The sequence below is a fragment of the Vidua chalybeata genome, chromosome 1, assembly GCF_026979565.1.
Source record: "Vidua chalybeata isolate OUT-0048 chromosome 1, bVidCha1 merged haplotype, whole genome shotgun sequence".
In the NCBI taxonomy this organism is placed as follows: Eukaryota; Metazoa; Chordata; class Aves; order Passeriformes; family Viduidae; genus Vidua; species Vidua chalybeata.
The window spans coordinates 91891587-91916834 of record NC_071530.1 but is presented as its reverse complement, the minus strand read 5'-3'; the positions used below and the strand labels follow the sequence as shown (position 1 = coordinate 91916834).

The 25248-nt window shown below is 40.0% G+C and overlaps 2 protein-coding genes across 2 annotated transcripts; one reads left to right on the top strand and one right to left on the bottom strand.

Moving 5' to 3' along the window:
• Positions 1-1836: 1836 nt before the first annotated feature.
• Positions 1837-5459, bottom strand: LOC128787183 (uncharacterized). The gene is made up of 3 exons (XM_053941193.1): positions 5366-5459; positions 4753-5252; positions 1837-2797 (listed from the first exon to the last, which is right to left on the bottom strand). The coding sequence occupies exons 1-3, from the start codon at positions 5457-5459 to the stop codon at positions 2573-2575; spliced, it is 819 nt and encodes a 272-aa protein (XP_053797168.1). The 3' UTR covers positions 1837-2572.
• Positions 5001-25114, top strand: SLC39A6 (solute carrier family 39 member 6). Its single transcript, XM_053959106.1, has 10 exons — positions 5001-5087; positions 6364-7139; positions 8354-8534; positions 8805-8974; positions 10242-10451; positions 12074-12143; positions 13401-13778; positions 18958-19038; positions 21483-21673; positions 21780-25114. Exons 2-10 carry the CDS (start codon positions 6393-6395, stop codon positions 21930-21932), a joined length of 2181 nt encoding a protein of 726 aa, XP_053815081.1. The 5' UTR covers positions 5001-5087; positions 6364-6392; the 3' UTR covers positions 21933-25114.
• Positions 25115-25248: the final 134 nt, after the last annotated feature.

Genomic DNA, 25248 nt, shown 5'->3' with positions numbered 1-25248 from the left:
ATGCACAGAGCCCTCCTGCAATCACCATCAGTACCAGCACCCACATCCTGTTTCCCCATCTGGCTGATTAGGATGAAAGCCTATGAGCAAGGAATGCGTAGATGGATATAGTACAGATCCCTTCAGCAGCTGCTCTTAGACACTCCATCTGTCTAGTTACTGGCTGCCTGATCTTCTGGTGTCTCCAGTTGCTGGCACCTGGACAAAAAAGCCCCTGAGGCCTGTAGCCACACGGACTGCTGGCTCCCAGACCCCCTGGAGCATGTGCACACTTGCACACACTGACACACACCCTGTGGCTCCCGCTGGGTTTAGTCAATCCATACCTAGCTCCTGAATCCCCTGGCCTGACACTTGCCTCACATACAAACAGGCTCTCTCACAGCCTCATCCCCTAATTCCAGGGGTCCTTCCAACAGCTGGCTTGGACCTCCAGATTAATGTTCATTAGTAATTAATTACACACATTGATGTACACACCCACACAATATGCACCCACTCCAGTCTTTCCAGTTGCTGTCACTTCAGACACAGAGACACCTATGACATACTTACAGCCACCTGTCCAGCTGCTGGCACTCAGGCCTCCACACATTTGTCTTTCCAGCTGCTGGTATAACAAGCAAGGGCCCCTGTAACTCCTGGTGTCCTCTCCAGCCACTGGCACTTATCCATCCACACAGAACAGACAGACACCCAAAAATTTAACAATAAAGTTCAGTAACAAGGCCGGAAAAGCAGCAGACCATGTTAAACTACTTACCAGCAACTTTCCAACTGGTCCTTGTTGTCATCTCTTCCCTATCTTCTTGTCTTTGTCCCTTCTCAAATTACCTTCTACCCACCTTCTCTTACCTTCTACCCACCTTTTATAGTAAACCCTGCAATCTGCAATCTGTAATCTGTAATCCCAAGAATCTCTGTCCCTGCATCCCATAATGACTTCAATATCCCTCTCAGGGTGATGGGAATGTCTGTAATGATCCAGCCAGCTTCTTCCATTTAGTTGTCTGGTGAATTTCACACTTGGTCTCAAGGCTGATCCTTCTCCTTTGACAGTCCTATATGCAGAGCAGGGCATTTCTGCCATGCTTACCCAGTGACTTGGTCACTGGAGTTTCCCCTCAAGTCACTGCTCCTCTGTGCTCATGGCAATGAGCCTCTGATAATCCCACATACAGCTTATGCCAAGACACTTTTCTGTGTTATATCATTACATTATCAAGCACAGCTTAACAGTTTACAAATTATTTTCAGTACTGATATTCCATGCATCATAAGCATTGAAGAACACAAAAATATAATCAAAATTACTGAACACAAAAATTGCAGCAGACCCAAACTTCAAAGTTTTTGGTTTATAAGTATCTGTGATCATATGTTCAGATCCCTAGGGAGTTTTTCCACAGATTTCAGTAACTAATGGATCAGGCTACAGGCAAAAGATCCTCTGCAGGGGGAAATAGCATTACTTTAATATTTTATTTATATTCTTTACTATTTCTATTACTTTAGGGCTTATTTTTCAGAAGTTATTTGCAAGCAGGTCATGTCCATAGCATGATTTGTAAGAAAATGTACGATACAAGTCAAAGCCCCACCCTGGCAGTTAGCACTTCCCCAGACATCTGTGCAGCTAAGCACAGCACAAAAGAATCCAATGCTCTTGCTGTGAAACTTCCAGATAATTATTTCTTCAGCCAAAACCTCTCTGTTTCAGAGAGAGGTCTTCAGAAAAGAATTTGCTGACATGATGATGAGCCACTAAAGAAAGACAGGAGCACAGGAGAAGGTTGTGGAGATTCTGACCTAAGGATATATATAAAAATATTTTTTTAATTAAGAAATTACTATCATGTGTTTATGCTAATTAAAGCAAAACAAAACAAAATAAAACTCCCCTCCAAAACTCAGCTTATAGGTTGAGAAAATCTGTAGCCGTTTGGGAGACATAACCAGTAACACCAATTTTTTTTTTTTTTTTTTTTTTTTTACAGACAGAATTCTAAGGATTTTGAAAACCACCACAGAACACACACAAAAACAAAGGACGTTGCTACATTAAAAGGTATCTTTAGGACTTAGAATACAATAACATCAAATATGCAATTGCCAACTTGTTGTCCAGCATAGGACTGAAAAGAAGAACCTATTGGAACACTAACAAGGAATTCCTGATTCAGGGATTTCTTTACAATTGTGAAATGTTGTTAATAGAATAAAAGGATTACTGGAGATTTTAAAGAAAGAGATGGGAGTTTTGTATGAGGTTTCAGCTGTCCAAAAATTTTATGCTAACAACTCTGCAGTTTAAACTAAAACCAAATTTTTTAACTTTCAGCATTTTCATTTATTTTATAAAACATTTAATATCTCTAATCAAAGATATTGATGTTCGCCATAAAAATTTAAAAGGCAAGGAAATAAAAAACTTTCCAAATCTCAAGAAACTTTTAGGGGTAGAAGCTTAGAAGGACCACTTAAAGGTGGTTCCCAGCATCATGCTCAGCCCCACTTCCCTTTCATCACCTCCATTAAGTGCATAATGTTGAGCTCACACAAGACAGATGTGCTAAAGCCTTGCTAAGATACTGGAAATGCACCAACAGCCAGCTCCTTCCTGATTCCCAACTGGTAAGTCTTGAGGCATTTGCACTGGCACACACTCAGCACAGCAATCAAGACATTTTTGGGCAACACCAATCACATCAGTTAAACGTGGTACTATTTCACAAGCTTTTCCACTTCCATCCTCTTCTTCCTCATCCATTTTCCATGCTGAAAAGGCTGTCACCTCCTGAAAACAAAGAAACAAACAAAAAAAAAAAAAAAAAAAACAAAATCCCAATGAAGATGATAATTTCAATTCCAAACGTACCCTTTGTGTAACAGGCCTGGAGCTATAGGAGCTACAGGCTAAGATGCAGTTTCATGATGGACTAAGACAGCAATCAAGCTGCTTCCTGGTTTGCTCTCCACCAACTCTCTAATTAATGGTTCCCATTTGTCCACAGGCTGAGAGATTTATATACATGCATTAAGCCATCCTCAAGGGTCACCAAGACCTTTGTTTTATGTCATCACAACTACTGCAGAGCCCACGGCTGGATACGTATTCAGACTAAAACACTAAATAATAGAATGGGAAAAAATTATTAAAGTACTTTATTTTTACCATGAGATAAACATACTGAGATCAGTTCAGGTAAAATAGACCTGACCTCAAGTTTTACTACAAATAAGTGTTTTAAGTGAATTGTTTTTACTGCAATGGATTGTTTTTTTGCCTAGTTGATTTGTGTTAAGTACTCAAATTAAATAAAAAATATAAAGACCACTGAAGACCAGTTCTGGGCGACCTAAGCTCCGATACTTAGGTTTGTAAATGACCTTGAAAAGATGTGAGCAGAAACTCCAGATTTGATGCAATGAAACAGAGACAGTTGAGGCATTCAAGTAGCTAGAAAAAGAGGCTGCATCATGTAGCAGCTGTAATTTCAAAAGATTAAAAAAAGAAAACAATCCACAAACAAACGCCTAACATTAGAATCTCAGACATAAATTTTGTGTTACTGAAATAATAGAAAGGCATCTGGTAAATAGTATTCATGCAAAATGAATTAGCAGTAAGCAAAAAAAAGATCCAACCCCACCCACTCCTGCATTTATAGCCTCCCCCTCTTCCTTTGGGGAAAAAAAAAAAAGGAGTAGGGTTGAATGACACAGAATTTTTTTCAATACTTCAAAAGTGAGAGCATGGAACAAATCCATAACCTTCTGGTGCGTTGTTCTCTATTTCTGAAGTTGTTCACAACACATACTTCCCTTCTGTCTTTCAGTCAGCTGAACTCAGGAACAAAGAGGTTTAATTCAGTCAGCAAGTGGGAGGTATTAGATGTAAAGAAGAGACATCTGTCACCTCCTGACTGGTGAGCAAGGTGGCACTGTCAGGAGTGCAGGCAGCAGGAGAAAGATGGCTGAGAATGGCTTGGATGTTAAGTTTAAGTCACTGTCATAGCATTCAGAAGTCATCACTAAAGCCAGATACTAGGGCAGGATTCAGTGCTGCCTTCACACTCTAGCAAGCTGAAAAACCTTGGCAACTGATCACACAAGAGAGGCCAAATTCAGAGGCAGTGGGCATGGGTAAGCACAACTGCACCCACTTTACCAGCAATATTAATCACGTGGTGATAGAAAAACTGCGGAGAAAGAAAAAAGAAGTGTAAGAGACCCTGTGCCTGGGACTCGGAGTGGTGAAGGGCTCATGACCAGTTAAGTGGTACAGCAAAGCAACATTTGAAAAATACGGTATGCTTTTTTAGAAGAAAGCAACATGTTTTTAGCAAGTTTCAAGCCTTTCTCCACGGTGATCTCAGTCCTTTCTTACTGTCTCTTTGTTCACTCGTGCACAGAGTGATCTTCTGCCAGATCATTAATTATAATGACAGGTTTAACCAAACAGCGCTCACCGCAAAGGCCCTGTGGATGCCGTGGAAACCCGACATCCCTTGCCATTTACCCGCAGCCTTTGCTCACAGCCGGACAGCCCAATTCCGGCCCTGGCTTGCCCACACACGCACTCTTTTTAAGACCGGGAGTCCTTGTACAAAACCCTTTCTAAGCCTTCAAGGAATGCTACCACACCTAGCGCCATCAACCAACGCTGCCAGCCCTGAATGACTCGTGTTTTCTGGAAGGAAAAGACCTCTCTGACTCTCATCCTTTTAACTCTTCGGGGATTATTCACACCTCCCGCGAAATCCTAAATCCAGGCGTCAGTGTTTTCTGAAACAGGGAGCCTCTCGGGATCCAACCTTCCTCCCGGGCCACCTCCTCCTTGCTATTTGCTCTGTCCCGGGCGCTGGTCGCGGACAGGAGCGGTGGGACATCAGGCTCCGGGGGCACCTCCGTCGAGGCCGCGGCCGCTCGGGCCCCACGTGAGGCGGCCCCGCCTCCATTGGAGCCGCCGGAGCGGCGCACGGCGGCCGCCGTACCCGGAAAAGGAAAGGGAAGGGAAGCGAAGGGGCGCGGCGCGGGCGGGCAGCGGCGGTGGTGCGGCTCAGCCCGGCCCGGCGCCGGGAGAGGTAACCTCGGGCTTCTTTTCCTCCCCCTCCTCACCCCTCTTCCCGCGGCGGCCTCTCGTGGTGCGGTGTGTGCCGTGCCCGGGCCGCGCTCAGGGCAGCGCGGGCGGCCGGGGCCGCCTCCGCCGGTGCGGGGTCGCAGCGGGGGCTGTGGGCGCTGAGCGGCTCCTGCGGGTCACGGAGTGGGACGGGTTGGACGGGACCACGGTGGAGCGTCTGGTCCAGCCGCCCTGCTCCAGGAGGGTCATCCCAGAGCACGTGGCACAGGATTGCGTCCAGACGGTTCTTGAATTTCTCCAGTGAGGGAGGCTCCACTCCCTCTCTGGACAGTCTGTTCCAGTGCTCGGTCACCCGCACAGTTAAGTTCTTCCTCATATTCCGAGGCCGCTCTCTGTGATCAGTTTCTGCGCGTTGCCTCTTGTCCCATTGCTGGGCACCACCGAGAAGATGCGTCCTCTTGGCACTCCTCTTTTAATTCCTTACCGATAATGACGAGGTCCCCTCGTCTCTTTCCAGCGGCGGTGTGGGGTTTTCCGGGCTGACTAATATTTTTGGAGACGGAGGTTCTCCTCATCGCCCTGGAAAAGGACTGAGGCAGCACAGCCCTGCACGCAGTCTCCATAGCAGTTAATTCGCAGCCTTGCTGGAGTATTTATGGCATGAAACACACAAACGCTCGCACTTGTGAGCATGTGGTCCGCAGCAATGGCCTGCCTGCCTAGTGAAAAGAAGCCGTGCGACACTGATGTTGAAACAAAGGCAGAACGTGACAGCATAAAAAGCCGAATTTTTGTGGAGTGCTGGAAACACTCGCCCAGCTGCTTTGCCAGAACCTCCGGGAAATCCAGTGATGAAGGGTTGGGAATTTCGATTTTTAAGCAGGATCATGTAATTTATATGACTTATTCATTGCTCAGACAGAAATTACAGGGCTTCTTTTAAGCACTAGAAAACCCTAACCTAGAACTTACCTGGTGCACCCTTGAGGGCTCTCATTGTATAGCCCATGTTAGCAGTGACTCAGGAAGAGCTAAACAAAGGCAAGCTGGCACCTGGGGAGGTGTTCATGGCCAGTGACCTCACTGTGGTATTCAGCTTCTTCTGTTGCCTGAGGCAGCACATCTGGGAGAAGTGCTGAATGTGTAAGAAATTTAAATGTCTCTTGCTGCACTGATACTTCGAGCAGGGTTTGGTTTTGTTTGTTGTGGTGGGGTTTTTTTTTGTCTTTTACAGAGTGATTGGTTTTGTGTAAACCATTTACATTTTCCTCTTTTTCCAGATTATTTTCACTGCTGAAAAGGAACTGCAATGGAGAGTACGGTATCAGTTATTTTCCTTGTATCGTTTTCCATTCTGCTGTGTGAAAGTTATCACCATGGGGTGGAGACAGCTACAGTTGTGCATACATCAGAGAGAGCTTTTCCAGAAAAGACAGTGGGTGTTAATATTGACTTGGCAGGACTAATACAGAAGTTGCACCTTCAAGAACTTTTTAATCGTTATGGAGAAAACAACTCTCTGTCAATTGATGGGTTCAGAAAACTGCTACAGAACATAGGTATAGATAAAATGAAGAGGATTAAAATAAGCCATGATCATGACCATGATCATGACCATCACGACCATGACCACGACCATCACTCTCATCATAATCATGTTTCATTGGGTAAAAGCTCTGAGAAGACTTCTTGTCCAAGCCACGAATCTGATGCTAGCAAAGACCACAGGAGCAGCCACGCGAAGGAGCCTCATAAAGCCGAGAGCGTGGAACGGCAGCAGAACTTTGTGCGCAGCAAGAGCGCGGTCCACGAGATCACGGCGTCCGTCATCACCGCTTCCGCAGGCGGCCACGCCGAGCTCCAGAGCGTGCAGCCCGGAGAGGTCAAGACAGTTGTTCGAGTGGGTGCGGCCGGCCCTGGTGCCGTTAATGTCACGGGGGGCCGCAATGCCACCTGGCTTGGTGCCACAAAAGCAAACGAATCTCGTGCTTCTCCGAAGGAGTTGGAGAGAGGGAGCTACCTCTATTCTAAACTGAAAAAACAAAACATTCAAGAGGTGAGGCTGGTTCTGTTGTATTCTCAGGAATCCAGATCGATCAGGAATATTGTCGTGGTTTATTTTCCAGGTGCTTATTGTTTACCTGGGTGCGAGTTTTGTGGGGTAACAATACCTATAGCCAAACACATGCAAACAGCTTTCCTTCCACCATATTTTGAGGGAATATGGTGTTGTGTTCACAAACTCAGAGGAAAATTAAGTATAAATGTACACTTGGCTTAATGCATTTATGAGTTATATATTTAACTGTTACTAAATATTAAATAAATTGTTACTAAACCTGAAAAACAGCTACAGTTTTAAACTTGCAGATCTGCCTTACATCTGGAATCTCTCTTGTTTTCCTATTAATGGAGTAAAAAAAGTAAAGTAAAAAAATCCAATTGAGGTACTGTGATTCTTATCAAAGCTGTCTCACATTGTGATAGTGTAGAACTGTCCTCCTTTTAACACCTTTCCCTCCCCATCTAACAGCGGGATGTAAACAACTCTGAAAAAGATTGTGGCAAAATGTCACATGTTACTTTAAAACAGTATAAAATTAGCACTGATAAAGAGTAAAATTGTGTTGTAGACATTTTTCTTAAACAGTCAGATCCTTTTCTATTAAAGGCTTTAAAAAGCAAGCAGGATCTTGCAATGTTTGCAGCCATGCCAGGTAACTCCGAGTGGGTGTTGTGTGGCATGTGATGGTGGGTGCTGAGTTCACAAGTTGTTGCTGTGTTCTGCACTGTTGAAGCAGAAGCACTGCTGTTCTTTAAACCCACTGAGACTTTGTGCAGGTTGTACAGTGAGGAGCTATTTACTCAAGGGAGTGTATGTACAACGTGTTCTCTATAAGATGATCCACAGCAGTTACTGCTACAAAAAGGCATTTGACCTTGTTTATGCTTCCTCAGGTGGCCTTTAAAACTGACTGATAAGTGTTAGGCCTTTTCTATTTGTACATCAAAGCATCTGACCCATTTGTGCTGAGAATGAGTAATAATTACATATCATCTACCCAGACTCCCAAACCAGCTTTCTGAGGCGGGATTAGGGTGGAAGTACATTTTTTACTAAATGGGTTTGTTAACAGTTTTTGAGTTGTGTTGATATAGCTGCTTTCATGTGGTGCCACTGCATTTCAATTAAGATGGGATGTGCAGTCCTTTTAAGATGGATCTGTGTATTTTGTTTCTGGTTAATCTTTAACATGTCTCTTTCCACAGTGCTCCAATGCATCCAAACTGATGCAGTCGCATGGAATAGGCACTCAAGTATTGTTGACTGCTACAGAATTTAGTTATCTCTGTCCAGCTCTTATTAACCAGATCGATGGCAAGTACTGCATAGTCCATGCTACTAGTGAAAAAGCTGAAACTCCTCCAAAAAGTTACTCTCTGCAAATAGGTAGGCTTTTTTTGGTTTTTTTTTGTAACATCAGAGCTTAATGGAAAAATGTTTATGTTGTTTATAAATCCAAGAAACCTATTTCATAGTTGTAAGAAGTGTAGTTTTCTTTTGGTACTGCACCAAGATTAGAGGGAAATCTTTGTGGCATACCTTTTGTTAACATCTGATTAATTGAATGATCAGGTGTGTTTGATAACAGAAATGTTAAGCAAACAAAATCACATACAGCTGTTACTTATTGTTGTTACTATTTTATTTTTTTGCCAGCTTGGATTGGTGGTTTTATATCCATCTCCGTCATCAGCTTTCTTTCCTTGCTGGGTGTTATATTGGTACCACTGATGAATCGAGTGTTTTTCAAATTTCTTCTGAGTTTTCTTGTGGCATTGGCTGTGGGGACCTTGAGTGGAGATGCCTTCTTACACCTCCTTCCACATGTAAGTATTAATTACTGTTTCATTGATTATCTCAAAGCAGAAAGCTTGACAGCTGTATGTATTAGTGCACTATTAGTTCATACCCATTTAATGAGTCATTTCTCAACCCTGTTATGCAGGTTGTTTAATGGAAAGTTTTTCCATTTGGAACATCTGTATTAATCATTTCACAGTCTTTAAAAGTTCAAGAGCTTCATAGCATTATCCCACTCTCTATTTCCTTTTCTTAGTCATATGTGCTGCCAGGTCCTTTTATTGTTCCTTGAATACAAGAATTTTGCATAAATTTTCTTAGTGGTTTATTGCTGTGCTGCCATTTTTTTTTTCCCCGTTTAATGGACTTTAGAGGTAGTGGAAATTGCTCACCAAACACTTTAAATGTGAAATGAATAATCAACTATTTTTTGTTACAAGCCACTAATGTTGATGGCTTACCCGTTGTGAATTTTCTTTTTTTTTACCAAAATCCATAATTTCTGAAGTCCTGGGGAAAATACTACTTGATAGATTTTGGAATTGCTATTATGTAATAGGGACAATGAAATGGGAATATAATTGCTAAATTTCTATCTTTCTTGAAATTCTGAAATAGACATTCTCCCCTCCCAAAAGTAGCTTGTTTCAGCTTTCAAATATAATGGATAAAAGTGACTGCAGATTCTGTGGTTTCCCAGTCCTGCCTATAATCCACCAGGTGGTTCTTTTTCCTTTCAGTTAATTTTACGTTTGCTGTGTAAGGTTATGTAAATCAAAACATGTGTGAATGAGATGTGCAAAAAGGTTTTTTATTTCTGATCATACCTGTACCCAGTAAGGAGAGCAAAAGTGTCAGACTTTCTTTAAAGAAAGAAATTTCAGCCAACTTCCTTGTAGAAAAAATTGATTGACATCTATGAGTTTTCTTAGATGGGAAGCTAACTGGTGTGCTGGCTGTGACCACTGCTTAAAATGTGCTTTCCTTGATGGTGTCAGGAGTTTGTGTGGGGGCAGCTGTACACCTTGGATTAAGTAGTGTCCATGCAGCTTCAGTGAGTGGGCCAGTGCCAGGCTTGTTCTCAGTCCTTGCAATGTTTCTTCCTATCAAAAAATTACCAATCAACAGATTCCTTTTTAATTGTTTGAGTCTGTAAGCAAAGCATTTGCCCCATAAGAATTGTCAAGTCTGGACTCCAGACACGAGGACAATGATGTGAAGAATACTTTCTATGTTTCTTACATTATGGTTCTTTTGACTATGACGACTTCCTCCTTTGTGTTCTCCCCTTAGTCTCATGGAAACCATCACCATCACCATGAAAAGCCTCTGCTTGATCAAAAAGGCTCTATGTACAAACATCTTGTTTTTCAAAGTACAGAGGAGAGTGCTTACCTGGATTCTACATGGAAAGGACTTACAGCACTTGGAGGCTTGTATTTTATGTTTCTAGTGGAGCATTTGATCACTTTAATAAAACAATTTAAAGACAAGAAGAAAAAGGTAGGGAGACTATTTCTCTGAAACTCTATTGTATTACATGCTCATTTCTGAAAAAAACATTAAAAAAACCTTCCATGAATATCATATATCTTTCAATGTAATAGCAATGGCTGACTGGATTAGTGTCAGAATGTTATTTTTATTAGAAAGACATACACTTCTAAACCTTTTATTAAGGGCTCTTTGCTATTTCCATAACCAGACAATATAGTACAGGGTTTGACATTGCAGTGAACTGTTTAATAAGAAAATATCCAGTTGCATCTTCAGTTTTAACAGAGTGATTTAAGAACTCACTTCATTACTGACTTCCTTCTGACATCTTGAGGCATTTATAGCTATCTTAACTGGTTTTATTATTAATTCCAATCCTGGATGCAGTAAGTTTGCATTGTACAGTTATTGTACTGCTGTTGAGGAGGGCACTTGCACAGACAGGTAAGGGTTGCCAGTGAGCGCTTACATAAATAAGCATCCAAGTATGCTCTAAGAAGTGACTTTATGGAATAGCATTCCATGAGGAAACACAGTCTGTCAAGCCCCTTGGTGCTTTCCCTTCTGCCCCCCAAAAATGCAGATCTCAGATTGTTATGCTGGTTTTTATGTGTAAGGTAAATAACTGAATTTTGGCAGGTCATTAGTGTTGGTAACTCGCCAATTACTCATAACAGTTCTTTAAAGACCTGTGTAGCCAGGAATAAAGAATGATATCAAAATTGATTCAGTAAGAAAAATTAAGCAGAAGTTGGTGATACCTTCCACCTCAACCACTCCATGATTCTCTTGTATCTTAAAAAGTCATCTGGTTCCAACCAATCCTAAGCCTTGCTTAAAGAAAGATAGTAAATACTAATTACTTAGTTTAAAAATAGCTAATTACTGGGCTACCTCAAAGACTGACAATCTCTGCTTAGTTTTCTCATTAAATTGATCATTAAGGCAGTAGTCACAGGGAAGATGCCATGTAAGCTCTTTGATCATGGGAGGTTGTGTTGGTGTGGTTTATACTAAAGCTAAACTAACTGTGAGGTTTCCCTATCTCTAGTTAAATTTGTTTGACAGGAAAGAACATGAAGAGTTTCAAGTAAAGCAGGAATTTTGTCTCCTCCCAGCCACAAGGAATGGATTTCCTGTTAGACTAATTATGCCTTCCTAGATATTGAGTCACTGATCATAAATTGTTGTGATACAGACTTTAGTGGGCAAGGAGGAGAGATCTTATTTGCTTTTCCTTCTGTACATTACTAAAAAACATATTGACATTATGATAGAAAAGAATTAGTGGAATAAATTAGTCACCATTTGATGCGTTTCACTTCTCAGATGAAAAGCTTCTGCTTGTTTCTTGTGAAAAATGTAGGGCATTTGTGTGTGTGTGTTGGTTTGTTTGTGGTATTTTTTGTTTTGTTTTGTTTTTTCTCCCCTCCTATGGAGCCTGAGGAACTTTTGTCATCTTACTTTAGTAAGTTTCTAATATTCCTCTTCTACACTCTTTATATGGCTTCCATGTTGTCCTCTTTCTGTGCAGGCTGCATAAATGTTGTGAATATAATGTTGCTCATATGTATATCCTGAAAAATAAGTAAAGTATTCATAACTACAGTATTTTCTTTTGGAATAAGAAAAAAAATGAAGATGATGGAGAAAGTAAGAAGTTTTCAGCAAATGAAGAAAAGTTGGATACGGATGATCGTAAGTCTCATTAATATCACACAGTTGTTTCTTTGTGACAGTACTGTTTAAAAAACACCTGATTGATGGCAGCTCCTAGATCTGCTTCTTAATGTAGGTTGGATCACTGCCTATTTGAATTATTTTCAAAGCAAAACCTGTCTGTCTCCTGATATTTGGAGCACTAGGTCTATTTGCTGCTTTCCTTTGAAAAGGATCAGTGGGTTAGAAGTAGTGAATCCACAGTTTTGGAACTTTAAGCCTTTTAATTCTGGATTTAGCAGCAAAAGTTGAAGTCATTCTGTGAAAGTTGCAATACAGCTACTCTTTCTACACTTCTCTTTAGACTGCTAGATGTTATATGCATGACTCATTATTTACATTTTTGGGTTTTGTTAGTTTGATTATTTATTTATAAGGCTAATATTACAAAATTTTAGACAATACTTGAAGTTCAACATTCAGAGTGCAAATGACCATGTTATCCCCAAGATCATGCTTTAAGCTAAAACACACCAGGCTAATTACTTGTTAGCTGTTGTTGCTAAAAGAGATGTTCTGGTTTTCAGAGTAATTTTATAACTAATGAAATACGTGTCTGTGATGTAGGAAAAAAATTATTCATTTAATTGTAGAGGCAGAATTTATCAAGTTTCAGCAATTAGTTAAAAGAACCAACTGTGGTGTGTTAGCAGTGTTTATATGAGTGTATTTAATGGTCTATATTGATGACTTCGTTTTTTAGTGTTTATTTTCCAGGTGTTTAACTCAAGTGCCTGTATTTGTTTTGAAATATAGCAGTTTCCAAAATTATTGATAACATAATCTTCTTCTGTATCCTTTTTGTTCAGCCCAGAGATTACTAAATGGCACATGCTTTTCAGATACTTGGTTTTTCTGAAGCAATTGAACTAACAGTCTTCATGCTATGAAACTGGGACTTGGAGCTTTTTGCTGTTGTGTTTAAATGGCAGGGAGTCTTAGATGAAAAGATTTTTTGCCTTTTAGGAAGCATTTATGTCCGTAATGTAAGGGCTGTTTCAGCAGTAGGGAATGGAAACAGAAAGTTTTCCTTGTTGGGAATTATCTCTGAAATCTGAATAAGTTGTGGAAATATTTAAAAAAAATCTTCTGGTTCAAGAAACTGGATTATATCTGAGATATCAGTCTCAACTTCTAAAATTTTTTACTGCTTCACATAGCCAAACTGTTTATTGTGTCTTTGCTTCTTAGGTGATTTTAAAAATGTGTAACATTGTACTCTGGGTTTTGTAACAGGACCTGAGGGCTATCTAGGGACAGACTCTCAAGATCCATCAACCTTCATTTCTCAGCAGCCTACTGTACAAGAGGAAGAAGAAGTGATGATAGCTCATTCTCATCAAGAGGAGGTTGACAATGAATATGTGTCCAGGGGCTGTAGAAACAAATGCCATTCTCACCTGCACGATACTCTAGGACAGACAGATCATCTAAGTCACCATCACCATGACTACCATCACATTCTGCACCACCATCATCACCAGAACCACCATCCCCACAGTCACAGTCAGCGCTACTCGCGTGAAGAGCTGAAGGACGCGGGGATAGCAACTCTGGCCTGGATGGTGATCATGGGAGATGGACTACACAATTTTAGTGATGGGCTGGCAATTGGTAAGTGCTAATTTGGATGCTGCAGCCTTGGATGTGAAGGCAGTGAAGTCTTCTGGCTGTCTCTTACCTCTGTTAGGGATGTAGCTAATTAGCAGAGGATCTTTGAAGTCTAAACTTTTTTCTCAGAGCATCATAGTAAGTACAAAAAATCTCCAGCTTAACAACCTGGAGGTAAGTGATATATGAAACAGAAATTGTGTGTTTGCAGCTGTGTTTCTTAAGAAAAATCTATAAACTAGGCTTCATTTTCTGCTTTTGGAGAGTTAAAGCTAACATGTTTCCAAAACTAAAGCTAGGCTTGTAAAAAATATTCAAGATTGAGTTTGTACTTCAGTACCTGTAGTGCTCAGGCAATTTTTTAAAATGTTAGGATTTTAGTTTTTTAGGACAAGCTTGTATTTTTTGTCACATACAAATTAATTGTATTTTTTTCATTTCCATCAGGCCACTGATACCATTGGCTTCTTTACTTTTTTTTCCTCTTTCATCTTCTCTTGTGATGCAGCAAGGTCAGGTTCTATACTTGGCATATCTGCCTCCCTGCCTGTACTGGGCCCTGGTTACACATCAGTGTTCCTCCAGAGCACTGATGGATAGGGAGATGAGGTTTCAATCTGTTTTAGCCTGAAAATTTTGTTTTCTGAAACAGTGGTCATACTATACTCAAAATTTTGTTCCTAAAGTTGAGCATAATAGTCCATTTTTTAAAAAATTGAACAGGTATAAACAGTTATTTTACTTGTAAACCAAACATTTAGCTTCTTGTTTCTGCTTAGTTAGTGCCCCTATTTTCCCCTTAATGCTTGTAGTTGCTCAGTCTTTTTTGATAATGGTTCAGTGAAAATACTTCTTTATCACAGAAATAGTAGATTGAATATTTTGTTTTGGACTTCTGTCTGGGAGGTCAGGTTTGGGAATTCTCTCATGTTTTTCCTAGAACAAGAACTAGATTACAGGTATATTGAATTTAAAAGGTTAAAGTAAGTTACAGAAAGTGAAGTCAAATCAATAATCTTCAGTACTTATGCTAATCTTTCCTGATCTTGACTATTGTATTTAAGACTAATCTTTACAGGTATTGGATTCATTTCCAGGCTGTTTAGCATACTGGAGGCAGTTCAGCAGTATCAGTCTTTCTGTAAATTTTATTGTAGGAAAAATTCGTTCTTGTTTGAAGAGGAAACCCAATAATAACTATTTTCTCACAGCAATATTTGCAGTAGTTCAGATTCAGTCAATTCAAAGTGTAATGTGAAAAGAGACTTTCTAATTTAATCTCATTTTTGATGAAAGCTAAAGCATGTAATGTAAATTTTTGAGCGGATCAGTAGTGAAAATTGTGGTAGAAGGAAGATTTGCATACAAATGACACAGAATCAATTACCTCTTGGCATTAGGGAGATTTGGGAAGGAGCTATGACTTTATAGTTATGAAGGGAAAAGTATGAGAAAGGTTAATAAAGGCTTATTGAGCAAGTGAGAGCAATAGCTTTCAGAAGTCCTGCCGTGTAGCTTGTTCAAACTAATGAAAATATGAGTTTCTTTCAGTTCTGTATGTGCTTAAAAGAATTATTATCAATTTGATGGTGTTGTGAAAATGCCAATGCTGCTTGTGTAGTAGTTAATCTGTATTTTAAAGAAGACGTGAACGATAACTTTAGCCAGCATAACCCTTCATTTAAGTTCATTCACTTCATGTGATTTGGTATTCATAAGTTCCATCAGTTACTTTTTTCCTCAAATCTGTTGTGCTAATTATGTAGGAACAAGATTTAAAAGTGCTTATTTTTTTATTAAGGCGTGGAACTGTTGCATCTGACTCATTTGTGCAAAAGGATCATCTGTGATTTGAACTTTTATGTGTAATTACAACTAAATAAGTAAAATGCAGAATGCTATTTTTATACTAGTCTTGCATAGATATATTTTTTTCTTCAGCTTTTGAGAGAAGTCATGTCTTAAAGGTATATTTTAAGATAAATCAGCATCTTGAGAGGGGATAATGCCAGATATATTAATTTCATCTTGAGTTTGTTAACATTTCAGGACTTCTTTTTAGCAGTTAAAAAATAAAAAGAGATATTCTTGATATTTAAGCATGTACTTTAATTACGTCTTACTTTTTTTCTTCGAACTTTATAAGAATTAAGTTTGCTATGGTCTTGTCTAAAGCTGTAGTGCTTGGTGTGTCACCTCAGGCCTTACCTTCTCCCTGCTTTCCCCTAAATTTGCTGTTAGTACCATCTGTTCTATCCAGATCATTAGTGAAGATACTGAAAAAAATGGGTTGCAGTTTTTGTCCTGATGACATCCACCAGGCCCTGTTAGCCCAGGAGTCCAGTGTGCAAGCCCATATTTCCTCTTTGCCCAGATAAGACTGCTATAGGAGATAGTGTCAGAAATCCTACTAAAGTTCAGTTGTATTCACCGTCTATATGATCAATTATTTCCTCAAGCTGGATGCAGCTTTTGGAGAGGGATTTTAAGAGGATATTCCACATGATCTTTTCAGGAGCTGAGATGACACTGACCACTCCTGAGTCCTTCCTTAATGATGGGAATAATGTTATCCTTTTCCCAGAGTTCCAGTGGGGCCTTCTATAGTCATAGTTTTCCACACATGATCAACAGCAGCTTTTTAGTCACACTACTATCTGTCAGTGCCCTCAGGTGAGTCCCATCCTGGGATACATCTGAGCATTTCCAGGTTTTTCTGCATTTCTCTGAACTGTTGCTTCTGTGGTTTGCTGTCTCTTTCTTTCTGGAATGGAGCTGGGATCTGGCTTTGTTGACAAAGACTGAGATGAAGGCTGTGCTGGTGCTTTGCCTCTTGTTATGTCTACAGTTTATTTCCCTTCCTCATCTATCAACAGATGTGAATTTTTCATAAATGCTTTTTCTCAGCTAACATTCTTGTAGAACTGTTTCTTGTTATCCGTGGAGTCTTGTTAGTTTTAGATCAAGCTGGGCTTTGGTCTTCCTCCCTTTTGTTCCACTGCTTTTAGCTTTGTTCCTATTTCTTGTGTGCTTCCTTTTTGAATCTTAATTTACTAGGACACACTGCTTAGCTGGGCACATCTTCTGCAAGTGTTCCTCTACAAACAGGCTTGTTGGTTTGTGCATCTCTGTGCTCTATGAACTGGCCATCCCTTCTGGGCACATTATCTCTTTTGACTGATTCCCTACACTGCAATTCCTTAAATAAGACAAAATCTGCTTCATTAAAGCCTGGAGTCCTAATTTTGCTTCTTCCTCTTCCAGCCTCCTCCTGTGTCCTGAACTCAGTTACCTCATGCTCACAAGATGATTTTTTGCTGTATTTGCCATCAGTTTTTCCTTGTTTTTGAGCAGAAGGTCAATTTGCAGTGCTAATCCTGGCTGGCTTTTGTGTCATCTATAGTAGGAAACAATTAACAATACAATTAAGGAGCATCCTGGTTTGCGTGCCCAGTAGTGTTACCTCCACAGCTGAAGACTCTTTGTGTGAATGGTGATGTCCTGTGTTCATAGGTAGGCTTATCCACCACCTTTCCTTGGTCAGATGATTCGTAACCTTATTCCTAGTGTTACTCTGAATTGACCAAGAGACTGAATAGACACATGGAACCACAATTCACACTTACTTTTATACTGGAGCAAGGACCCCTTTTATGGAGGTAGCCAAAAAAACCCCAAAGTGAATTGTATTCTGTCCCTGTAGGCAGTTGGTATCTATCCATGACAGGCTAGACAAGCTTTGGTGGTGTCTCCACAGCATCATTCAGGCAGTCTCATGGACTTCCCTTGGCAACAGGTCAGGAGATCTGTCTTTGTCCTGCATGGGAGGGAATCTCCTATCACTCAAAAAAACTCCTTTCTTTTTGTACTTCTAATCTGATGTATTGAACTGCTGGGCAAGGCAGGGCTCGCTTATTCTCTCACTGCTGCCAGGGTCATGATGATGTTCTTCACATCAGTAGCTGCAGTGGGGACAGAAGATTGTTTCTGTTGCCAGACTTCACTGTTTTCAAATGTTACTCATCTCAGAGTTCATGTTTCCTGTTCCAGTGCTGCTTTAGTCTGATGGGCTTGGGCTTTTGCCTCTGTAGAACCTCTTCTGAAGACCCTCTCAATCCTGTTTGTTACCACAAAGGTGCCTGCTCACCACGTCCTGCGTCCTCTTGCCTGGATGCCGCAGCACACATCCCAGACATAACGTGGCTGCTGTTGTCATCACTTCAGGGAGGGGTGTCAGTCATTTCTTGCACTTGAAGACCTGGATAGCCGTGTCTCCCTCAGGAGTTAGGTCAGCATGTAGCTTCCCCAGGGAAAAGAAGGGATTGTCTCCAGTGGAGTCATTGCCATTGTAGTGCTTCCCCTGGGAGCAGTACTCCTGGGTCCCCTGTGTGCCAGCCACTGTGACATGGCTTTGTGCCTCTTTGACTGCTTGTTGGCAGCATCTTGTTTGCTGGCAGGCTCCTGGTAGCAGCTGAAGAGGAAGCTGGATGTGGTTCTACACCCTTGGAGAGGCTCTTCATGCAGCTGGGGACCTGACATGCCATGTGTGAGCTGTGGTGCAGCTCTGCAGCGTGCTGTGTCCTCCCGAGCTGCAGCCAAACAAGAAAAATGGCAAGCAATAGGAGGAGCAGAGAAGACAAGAAAGATGAGGACTGTAGGACTAGTTTATGGGGTTTTTGTGGATTTGGGGCTTTTTTTCTCCACTTAAAAGCAACCTGCTATGCTATTTACCTTAAAGCAAGCTGCTTAGAAGTCGATCTGTCACTGTTGATTTTGTAGCCTCTCTTATTGTTGTCTTGACTTTCCTTTCTTAAGGAGTGTGACTCTCAGGTGCACTTGAGCTGCTTTGTTCCCTTTGTATCTTAAAAAAAAAGTATTTTTGGATGGTATTTCCATTTATTGCATTTTTTGGGAAGGGTTGTGTTGTTGGAATGTATTTGGCTTAGTTCAGAAAGAAGGTAGTGAAATGTGGTTTACTTTAATAGCAAGATTCTGAAGAAGAATTTTGCGACATAAGAATCGTAAACAACTGTTCAGTTAAAGTTTAAATGCTTCCACAAAAAAAATTTTGAGTGAAATATATGTCCTAATGTAACACAAGCACATACAGCAATGCTTCTGTGCTTGATGTCTGAATATCTAGTAATGTTTTGTTTGATTTTTTTCCCCTGTCTCTTCGTAGGAGCAGCCTTTACTGAAGGGTTATCTAGTGGTTTAAGCACTTCTGTGGCTGTATTTTGCCATGAATTACCTCATGAGCTAGGTAAGACCCCAGCATTTCCATATGCTGCATGTGTATGTGCTTTCAGGTGCATGTGGGAGAATAAAATTTGATCAGACAACTTTATCTGTCAGCTTGTCTATTCAAGGATACTTCTGATTTACTTTAAGACTTTAAACATTTCTTAATTTAACCATTTCTTAATTGAATTAATAGTTTAAAAATCCAAATATTTCAGTTACTTTGTTTAAAACTGTCTCTTGCAGTTACAGTTTTTTCTGTCTACTTTAGTTCTAGTTTTTATTCTCTCTATATATAATATAAGTTCTGAATTGCAGGAGAATGCATGACAGAATTTGCTTTTCTCACATCTCTCCTTAATTTTATTCTCGTGCTTGTGCTGCTAAAAGGAAGGTCACGATTAGTCAAAGTACTTTCCGCATAACATTTGCTGCTTTTTCATTAAGTCATGCAAAGAACTGCTGTAGCTCTAAATTAAACTTGAAACTACTTGGAAATCTGTCTGGAAACAGTTTGTTGTTCAAGCTCAAGTGATTTAAATTCGTGTGCAGTCCCATGAGAGATTATTGTCGTGTCTTACAATATGAGTTCAGTATTTGGCCCTTTTGAAGGGCAGCTGGTGAGAACACGATGGATGTGCTTAGTTGAACTGGAGACAAAGCTGATCTTTCCAGTTGTCAAATCATTTTGGATGTGCAACTGGTGTTTATTTCTCAGCTGTCATGGTCACAGTCACACTTGGTGTATAGAATGAAGTAAGAAGAGCTTGCTTTCACTTTTTTTAAGGTTTAATTCCCCAGAGGGGAGAACATTCAGTTTCATTTAATTTTAAGGTTTAATTCCCCAGAGGGGAGAACATTCAGTTTCATTTAATGGAGCTTGTAAATCAGTATGTGTAAACATTAAACTCTCTCTATATTAACAGTTTGATATATTTGTACAGTAAAGTTATACAGAAATACATTATTATGGAGAAAACATATCCGATTTTATAGGTTGGGAGGAACTGAGTCTTGTTCATACTAATCATGTAACTTGCATTAATTACATGTACTAAAAGTTGTTAGTTCATCCATCGTATGAACCTGATAATTTTAGATTCAACTGTTCTTTTGGTTTTAGAAATAAGAAAAATCTCTTAAAATTTAAATCATACTTCTTTAATCAGGACAGAAAACCTGATAGGAAATATCTTCATTACCAGAGGACATGAAGCAGCATAGGAAAATCGAAACAAATGGGACTAGTTGAGGTTAGCTGGGAATAAAATTGTATAGTTGTTGTTAATGCTAAGCTATGTTTTTCATATACCAGTTCATCTTAATTGCAATAGCTTATAGGAAAAGCTGTTGTAACAAATTACTCAAGTCAACTTTGAAAATCACTTTTGTTTACTTTAACTGGAGATAACTTATAAAGAATCCATTTTATTTTCAAATAATACTCTTATATTACTCTGGTTTAGAAAAAATATGTTCTGAATTACAGAAAATCTGTTTCAGATGTTCAGATACAGAAAATCTGGCTGGTGGTCTATCATTCCTTCAAGTAAAAATAAGATGTTAAGGATCATTTACAGAAATAAATAAAGAAATTATTTTAAATTTATAAAACAGATTAAAAGTACAAAGAGAGGTTACAGGATAATGCATTGAATATGCAATTGAGTGGAAATATTTTACTTGAGGAACACTCAGGCATATCAGGTACTGCAGCATTTTAGTGGTGGTTTAAATTCAAACTGCTTGAGGATATGAAGCTATTAGAGACCATCCAAAAGAGGGGTACAAAGATGGTGAAGAGCCTTGAGGGGAACCCATTTGAGGAGCAGCTGAGGTCACTTGGTCTGTTCAGCCTGGAGGAGACTGATGGGAGACCTCATTGCACTCCACAGCTTTCTCATGAGGGGAAGACAAGGGGCAGGCACTGATCTCTTCTGTCCTGTGACAGGACCCAAGGGAATGGCCTGAAGTTGTGTCGGGAGGTTTAGGTTGCATATTGGGAAAAGGTTCTTCACCCAGAGGGTGTTTGGGCACTGGAACAGGCTCCCCAGGGAATGGTCACAGCACCAAGGCTAAGCGTTCAAGGAGTGTTTGGACAGTGCTCTCAGGTACATGGTGGGATCTTGGGGCCGTCCTGTGCAGGGCCAGGAGTTGGACTTGACAGTCCTTGTGGGTCCTTTCCAAGTCAGGATGTTCTGTGGTTCAGCAAAAAGCTTCTTTCAAAAATGCAAAGACTTAAAAGTTATAAACTTACAGTGTCTGCTGCTGTGTGCACCCTTTTAAGTTTCTGTCCCTCAGTGATTTCTGATTTTATGAAGGAAAAAAAATAAGTCATACAGCATAAAAGTAGTTTAGTAATCCTGTAAGTAAGAGAACTGTGAATAAGACAACACTGCAGTACTTACCCAAGAATGAAAACTTCCTTTTTTTTTTTTTTTCTTTTTTTTTTTTCCCCTGTTATAGGAGATTTTGCTGTCCTTCTGAAAGCTGGTATGACTGTCAAGCAAGCTGTGCTTTATAACGCTCTGTCAGCTATGCTGGCCTATCTTGGTATGGCGACTGGGATCCTTATTGGCCATTATGCAGACAATGTTTCAATGTGGATATTTGCACTTACTGCTGGCTTGTTCATGTATGTGGCTCTTGTGGATATGGTAAGTGCCTACACCTATTTGAATTTCGTAAAACACAGCTTAAGAATTAATGATTTGAAGCAACTGTTTCTTTTGAAGGTATTTAAGCACCTTCTTGTTTGTTTAGGTACCTGAAATGCTCCACAATGATGCCAGTGACCATGGATGTAGCCGTTGGGGATACTTCCTGTTACAGAATGCTGGGATTCTCCTGGGTTTTGGGATAATGCTGCTTATCTCAGTATTTGAACATAAGATTGTATTCAGCATAAACTTGTAATCCTGGTTGCCAGGAAGACACCTTGGTGTTAAATTATAAGTGGTAGGGGTTTTTTTTTCTATGAATTTCCTTATTGGAAAGGTACATTTGATATAGACTAGATATTTTTGTTGGTGTGCTTTGTTGTTGTGTACTTCCCTCACTTCTTGCCTGATAGGAAGGAACACTGTAAAGTTTGGGGTTTGTTGGGGGTTTGTTTGTTTTTAATTGTGGTTTTTTTACTTGGGATTTAGCATTGCTTACGGTACTTGGAAAGTGGTACTTAGTAAAACATGGCCAAATCTATATTATTTTTATTGTCTGTATTGTTTGAGGGGTTAGCTTGAGTTTTTTACTGAATTTATTTACTGTATGTAATTATATGTAATGTTTTTTACTTCAGTGGTTTTGCTGGTTTAAAGAGGTAAAACAACAGTGGCTTTTATTTTAGCACAATTAAAATCAGTGAATACAAAGCACAGTGAGCAAAATAAAACCAGAACAAGACATGTAATAGTTAACATGTGTTTATTGGTAAAAACTCATCTCTTCTGCATCCAGCTGGTTTATAAGGAAAGGCAGATTAGTCCGTTCTGTCCTTTGTGGTGGTGCTGGTTCTCTTGTGGATTCCTGTGTCATATTCCAGTTGGTTTCTACTCCAAACAAATTGGTGTAAAACCATGTTCTAAGTGTTTACATCAGATGTTTGATTTGTTTCATCCATTCTGATATGAGTTGCTCTTCACTGGTTTCTTAAAGCAGCAACAAAAGTCCAGCTCTTAAATTGCCAAAGCTTTAAGACATGTGAATTCCATCAAAAAGACTTTAAAAGCAGTGCTGTATCCCACTTACACTGCCTGAAGCGACAAAGGTGTATTAAAGCCTGTTTGATATCAAGGGGGAGGAGGGCTACAGGCTGAGATAAACAGTCATTTCCTACAAAAGCTTCCTGAAGTAAAGTGTTGATTTACTTTGGGAAAATGAGCTGAGTGGGAGAGTGGCCTACTTCTAGTTCAGTGTGATTGCACACAAACCTGTGCTGTATTTTTTGCAAGAACTAAAGCTGAGAAATCCAAAATAAGGAAATTTATTTGGTAGCACATCTAGAGAAGCAAGGTGTTGAAGATAATAAGTGTATACTTAAGTATGTAGTTTAAGCCTATAGTCTTAAGATGTTTAACCACCCTGAATGTCACTGAAGGAAGAAGGTTGAAAAATCCAATAGCAAAATAAATTCTGCATTTGCAGGGAAGGTGAATGTGTCAAAGTTGTTTAAGGATGAATAAATAACAGAATTATGCTATCTTACTAGCTAGCTTTAAAAATCCCAGAAATAAACAATTAGAACCTATTTCTGATCCACTGCTTCAAATAATCAGCTGAATAAAAAGCTTGAACAACAAGAGAAATGTTTGATAATAGTGTGTATGACAGGTTAAGACAGTTTGGTCTGTTATACAATGAAAGCCAGGAACCATTCTATGACCTCAGAAATAGATATTTTCAATTAATTGAGAGGTTTTAGGGTCTTTTAGGAGTTGAGAAATGGGTACCACATGAGTTTTTGCAGCCAGTGGACTATTAGCTTTTCCTCCTATGGCCTTTCCTCAGGTTAGCAAGATTGATATTTACTCTTCTGTTCACAGTGATGAAATCCTGTTCTGTGCCTCCTTTGAAGCCATGGGTTGAGGAAGGTGTACTTCCTTCATCTCTTCTAATGCATCCCTGTGTCCTAGCAGGCTTTTTAGGGCTTGGGCATAGTGTTTACCTGTGGTGTGGGAAAACTCCATAAACAGTGCACTTCATCCACTTTCTGCACTCCTGGCTGCTACAGAAATTGGGCATCTCTGTAGTCCTGGGGGATTTCAGACTTGGATGAGCTCAGTTTGCTTTGAATTTTTCACTGCTGGTTTCTGTTAGCCTACAGCCATAATAGCTGCCAGTTCAGCTGGATTTCTCTTATCTGGATATGACACAGGAAGTGGGCAGGTAGCCTACTATTGTTCAAGAGATTTTAAGATTAATGACTAAATGATGGAGATAAATCTACAAATTTCAGTGTTTCCAGTGAGTTCTTGGCTGGCTTTTGATGTACTTGACTGACATTAAAATATCCACATACCAAAACCTATTACTAATTCAAGAATTAAAAAAAAAAAAAATATTTGCCTTTAGAGCATGTGGGCAGAAATGTCTCTACCCTGTACACAAGCATATTCCACCCATTCAGTACTCCTTAATCATTGATGGAGAAACATCCATGACAGGCAGCTGTCAGAACTGATAACTGAGAAGGTGACAGACTAAAACTTGCTGTAGTTTTGTATCAGCAGGATGACAAAATGTAGGTTGTTCTTTTTGTTTGTTTTGAGTTTGTTGGTTTGTTTTGTTGTTGTTTCTCTTTGTTGCCCTTACAAAGTAGAATCTGCATCTGTTGCAATGTACTCCTGTTGGAAATACTCGAGGTTTGGCAAACTGGTGGGGCAGAGCCTCTAAGTAGCCCTTTATTTTTATGTGTACATTTTTCTGCAGCAGTTTTTAATGTGCTTGGCTACCCTGGATAATAAATGCAAGTGTCTGTTTTGTGTATCCATCTGTAGCTTAATAATGGTACAGACCTTAATTTTTATGCTGTTACAGCTGCCTTTAGTGCCTGTGCTAGATGCAGGTAAACAGAATAGGCAAACAATGCTGGAATCAATCTTGGTTTGGGTTTTTTTCTGTAACATATTCTTCTAATGGTTTTGGGCCTGTATTTGTACAGAAGAGATGTCATGTTACTTTGGGCAGCAGGAGTCAGAGCAAAGGTGTGGAGGTTCTCCAAGTTCTCCCCTGTCTGGCCTGTGGGGATCAGGTGCTGGTACGGTTTCTCTGCATCCTTTGTGCCTAAGTGCGAAGCTACGTGTGTTGTGGGAATGCAACTCTTCTGTGTTTATATTCACAGCCCAGGCTGTGAATTCAAAGGCTGAAACAGAATTCACAGAGGCTCTCCTGCTTGCCTGAACTGAGACACCAGTGCAGTTAAAATCTCTGTGGAAAAACAGGGTCGCTCTGTTTTCCACAAGCAGAAAACAAAAAAGATGTTTTAATGGAATATGGGTTGTTTTTCTTAATTTAAAGTACGTTTTCGGTGTGTGTATATATGGTCGCTATAGCTGTTACTGTATTGCTGTGTGCTAGAGAAAATAAACCACTGAACCAAACCGCAGGCGTCTGAGCGTTTTTCTCAGTGGTGTAGATACGGCGAAATATGCAATAGCCTCGAGAGAAAAGAAAAAAAAAATCCAAACCAGGTAGTACGAGCAGGTAGTACTCGGTTTCCTCAGGGTTTCCCGTG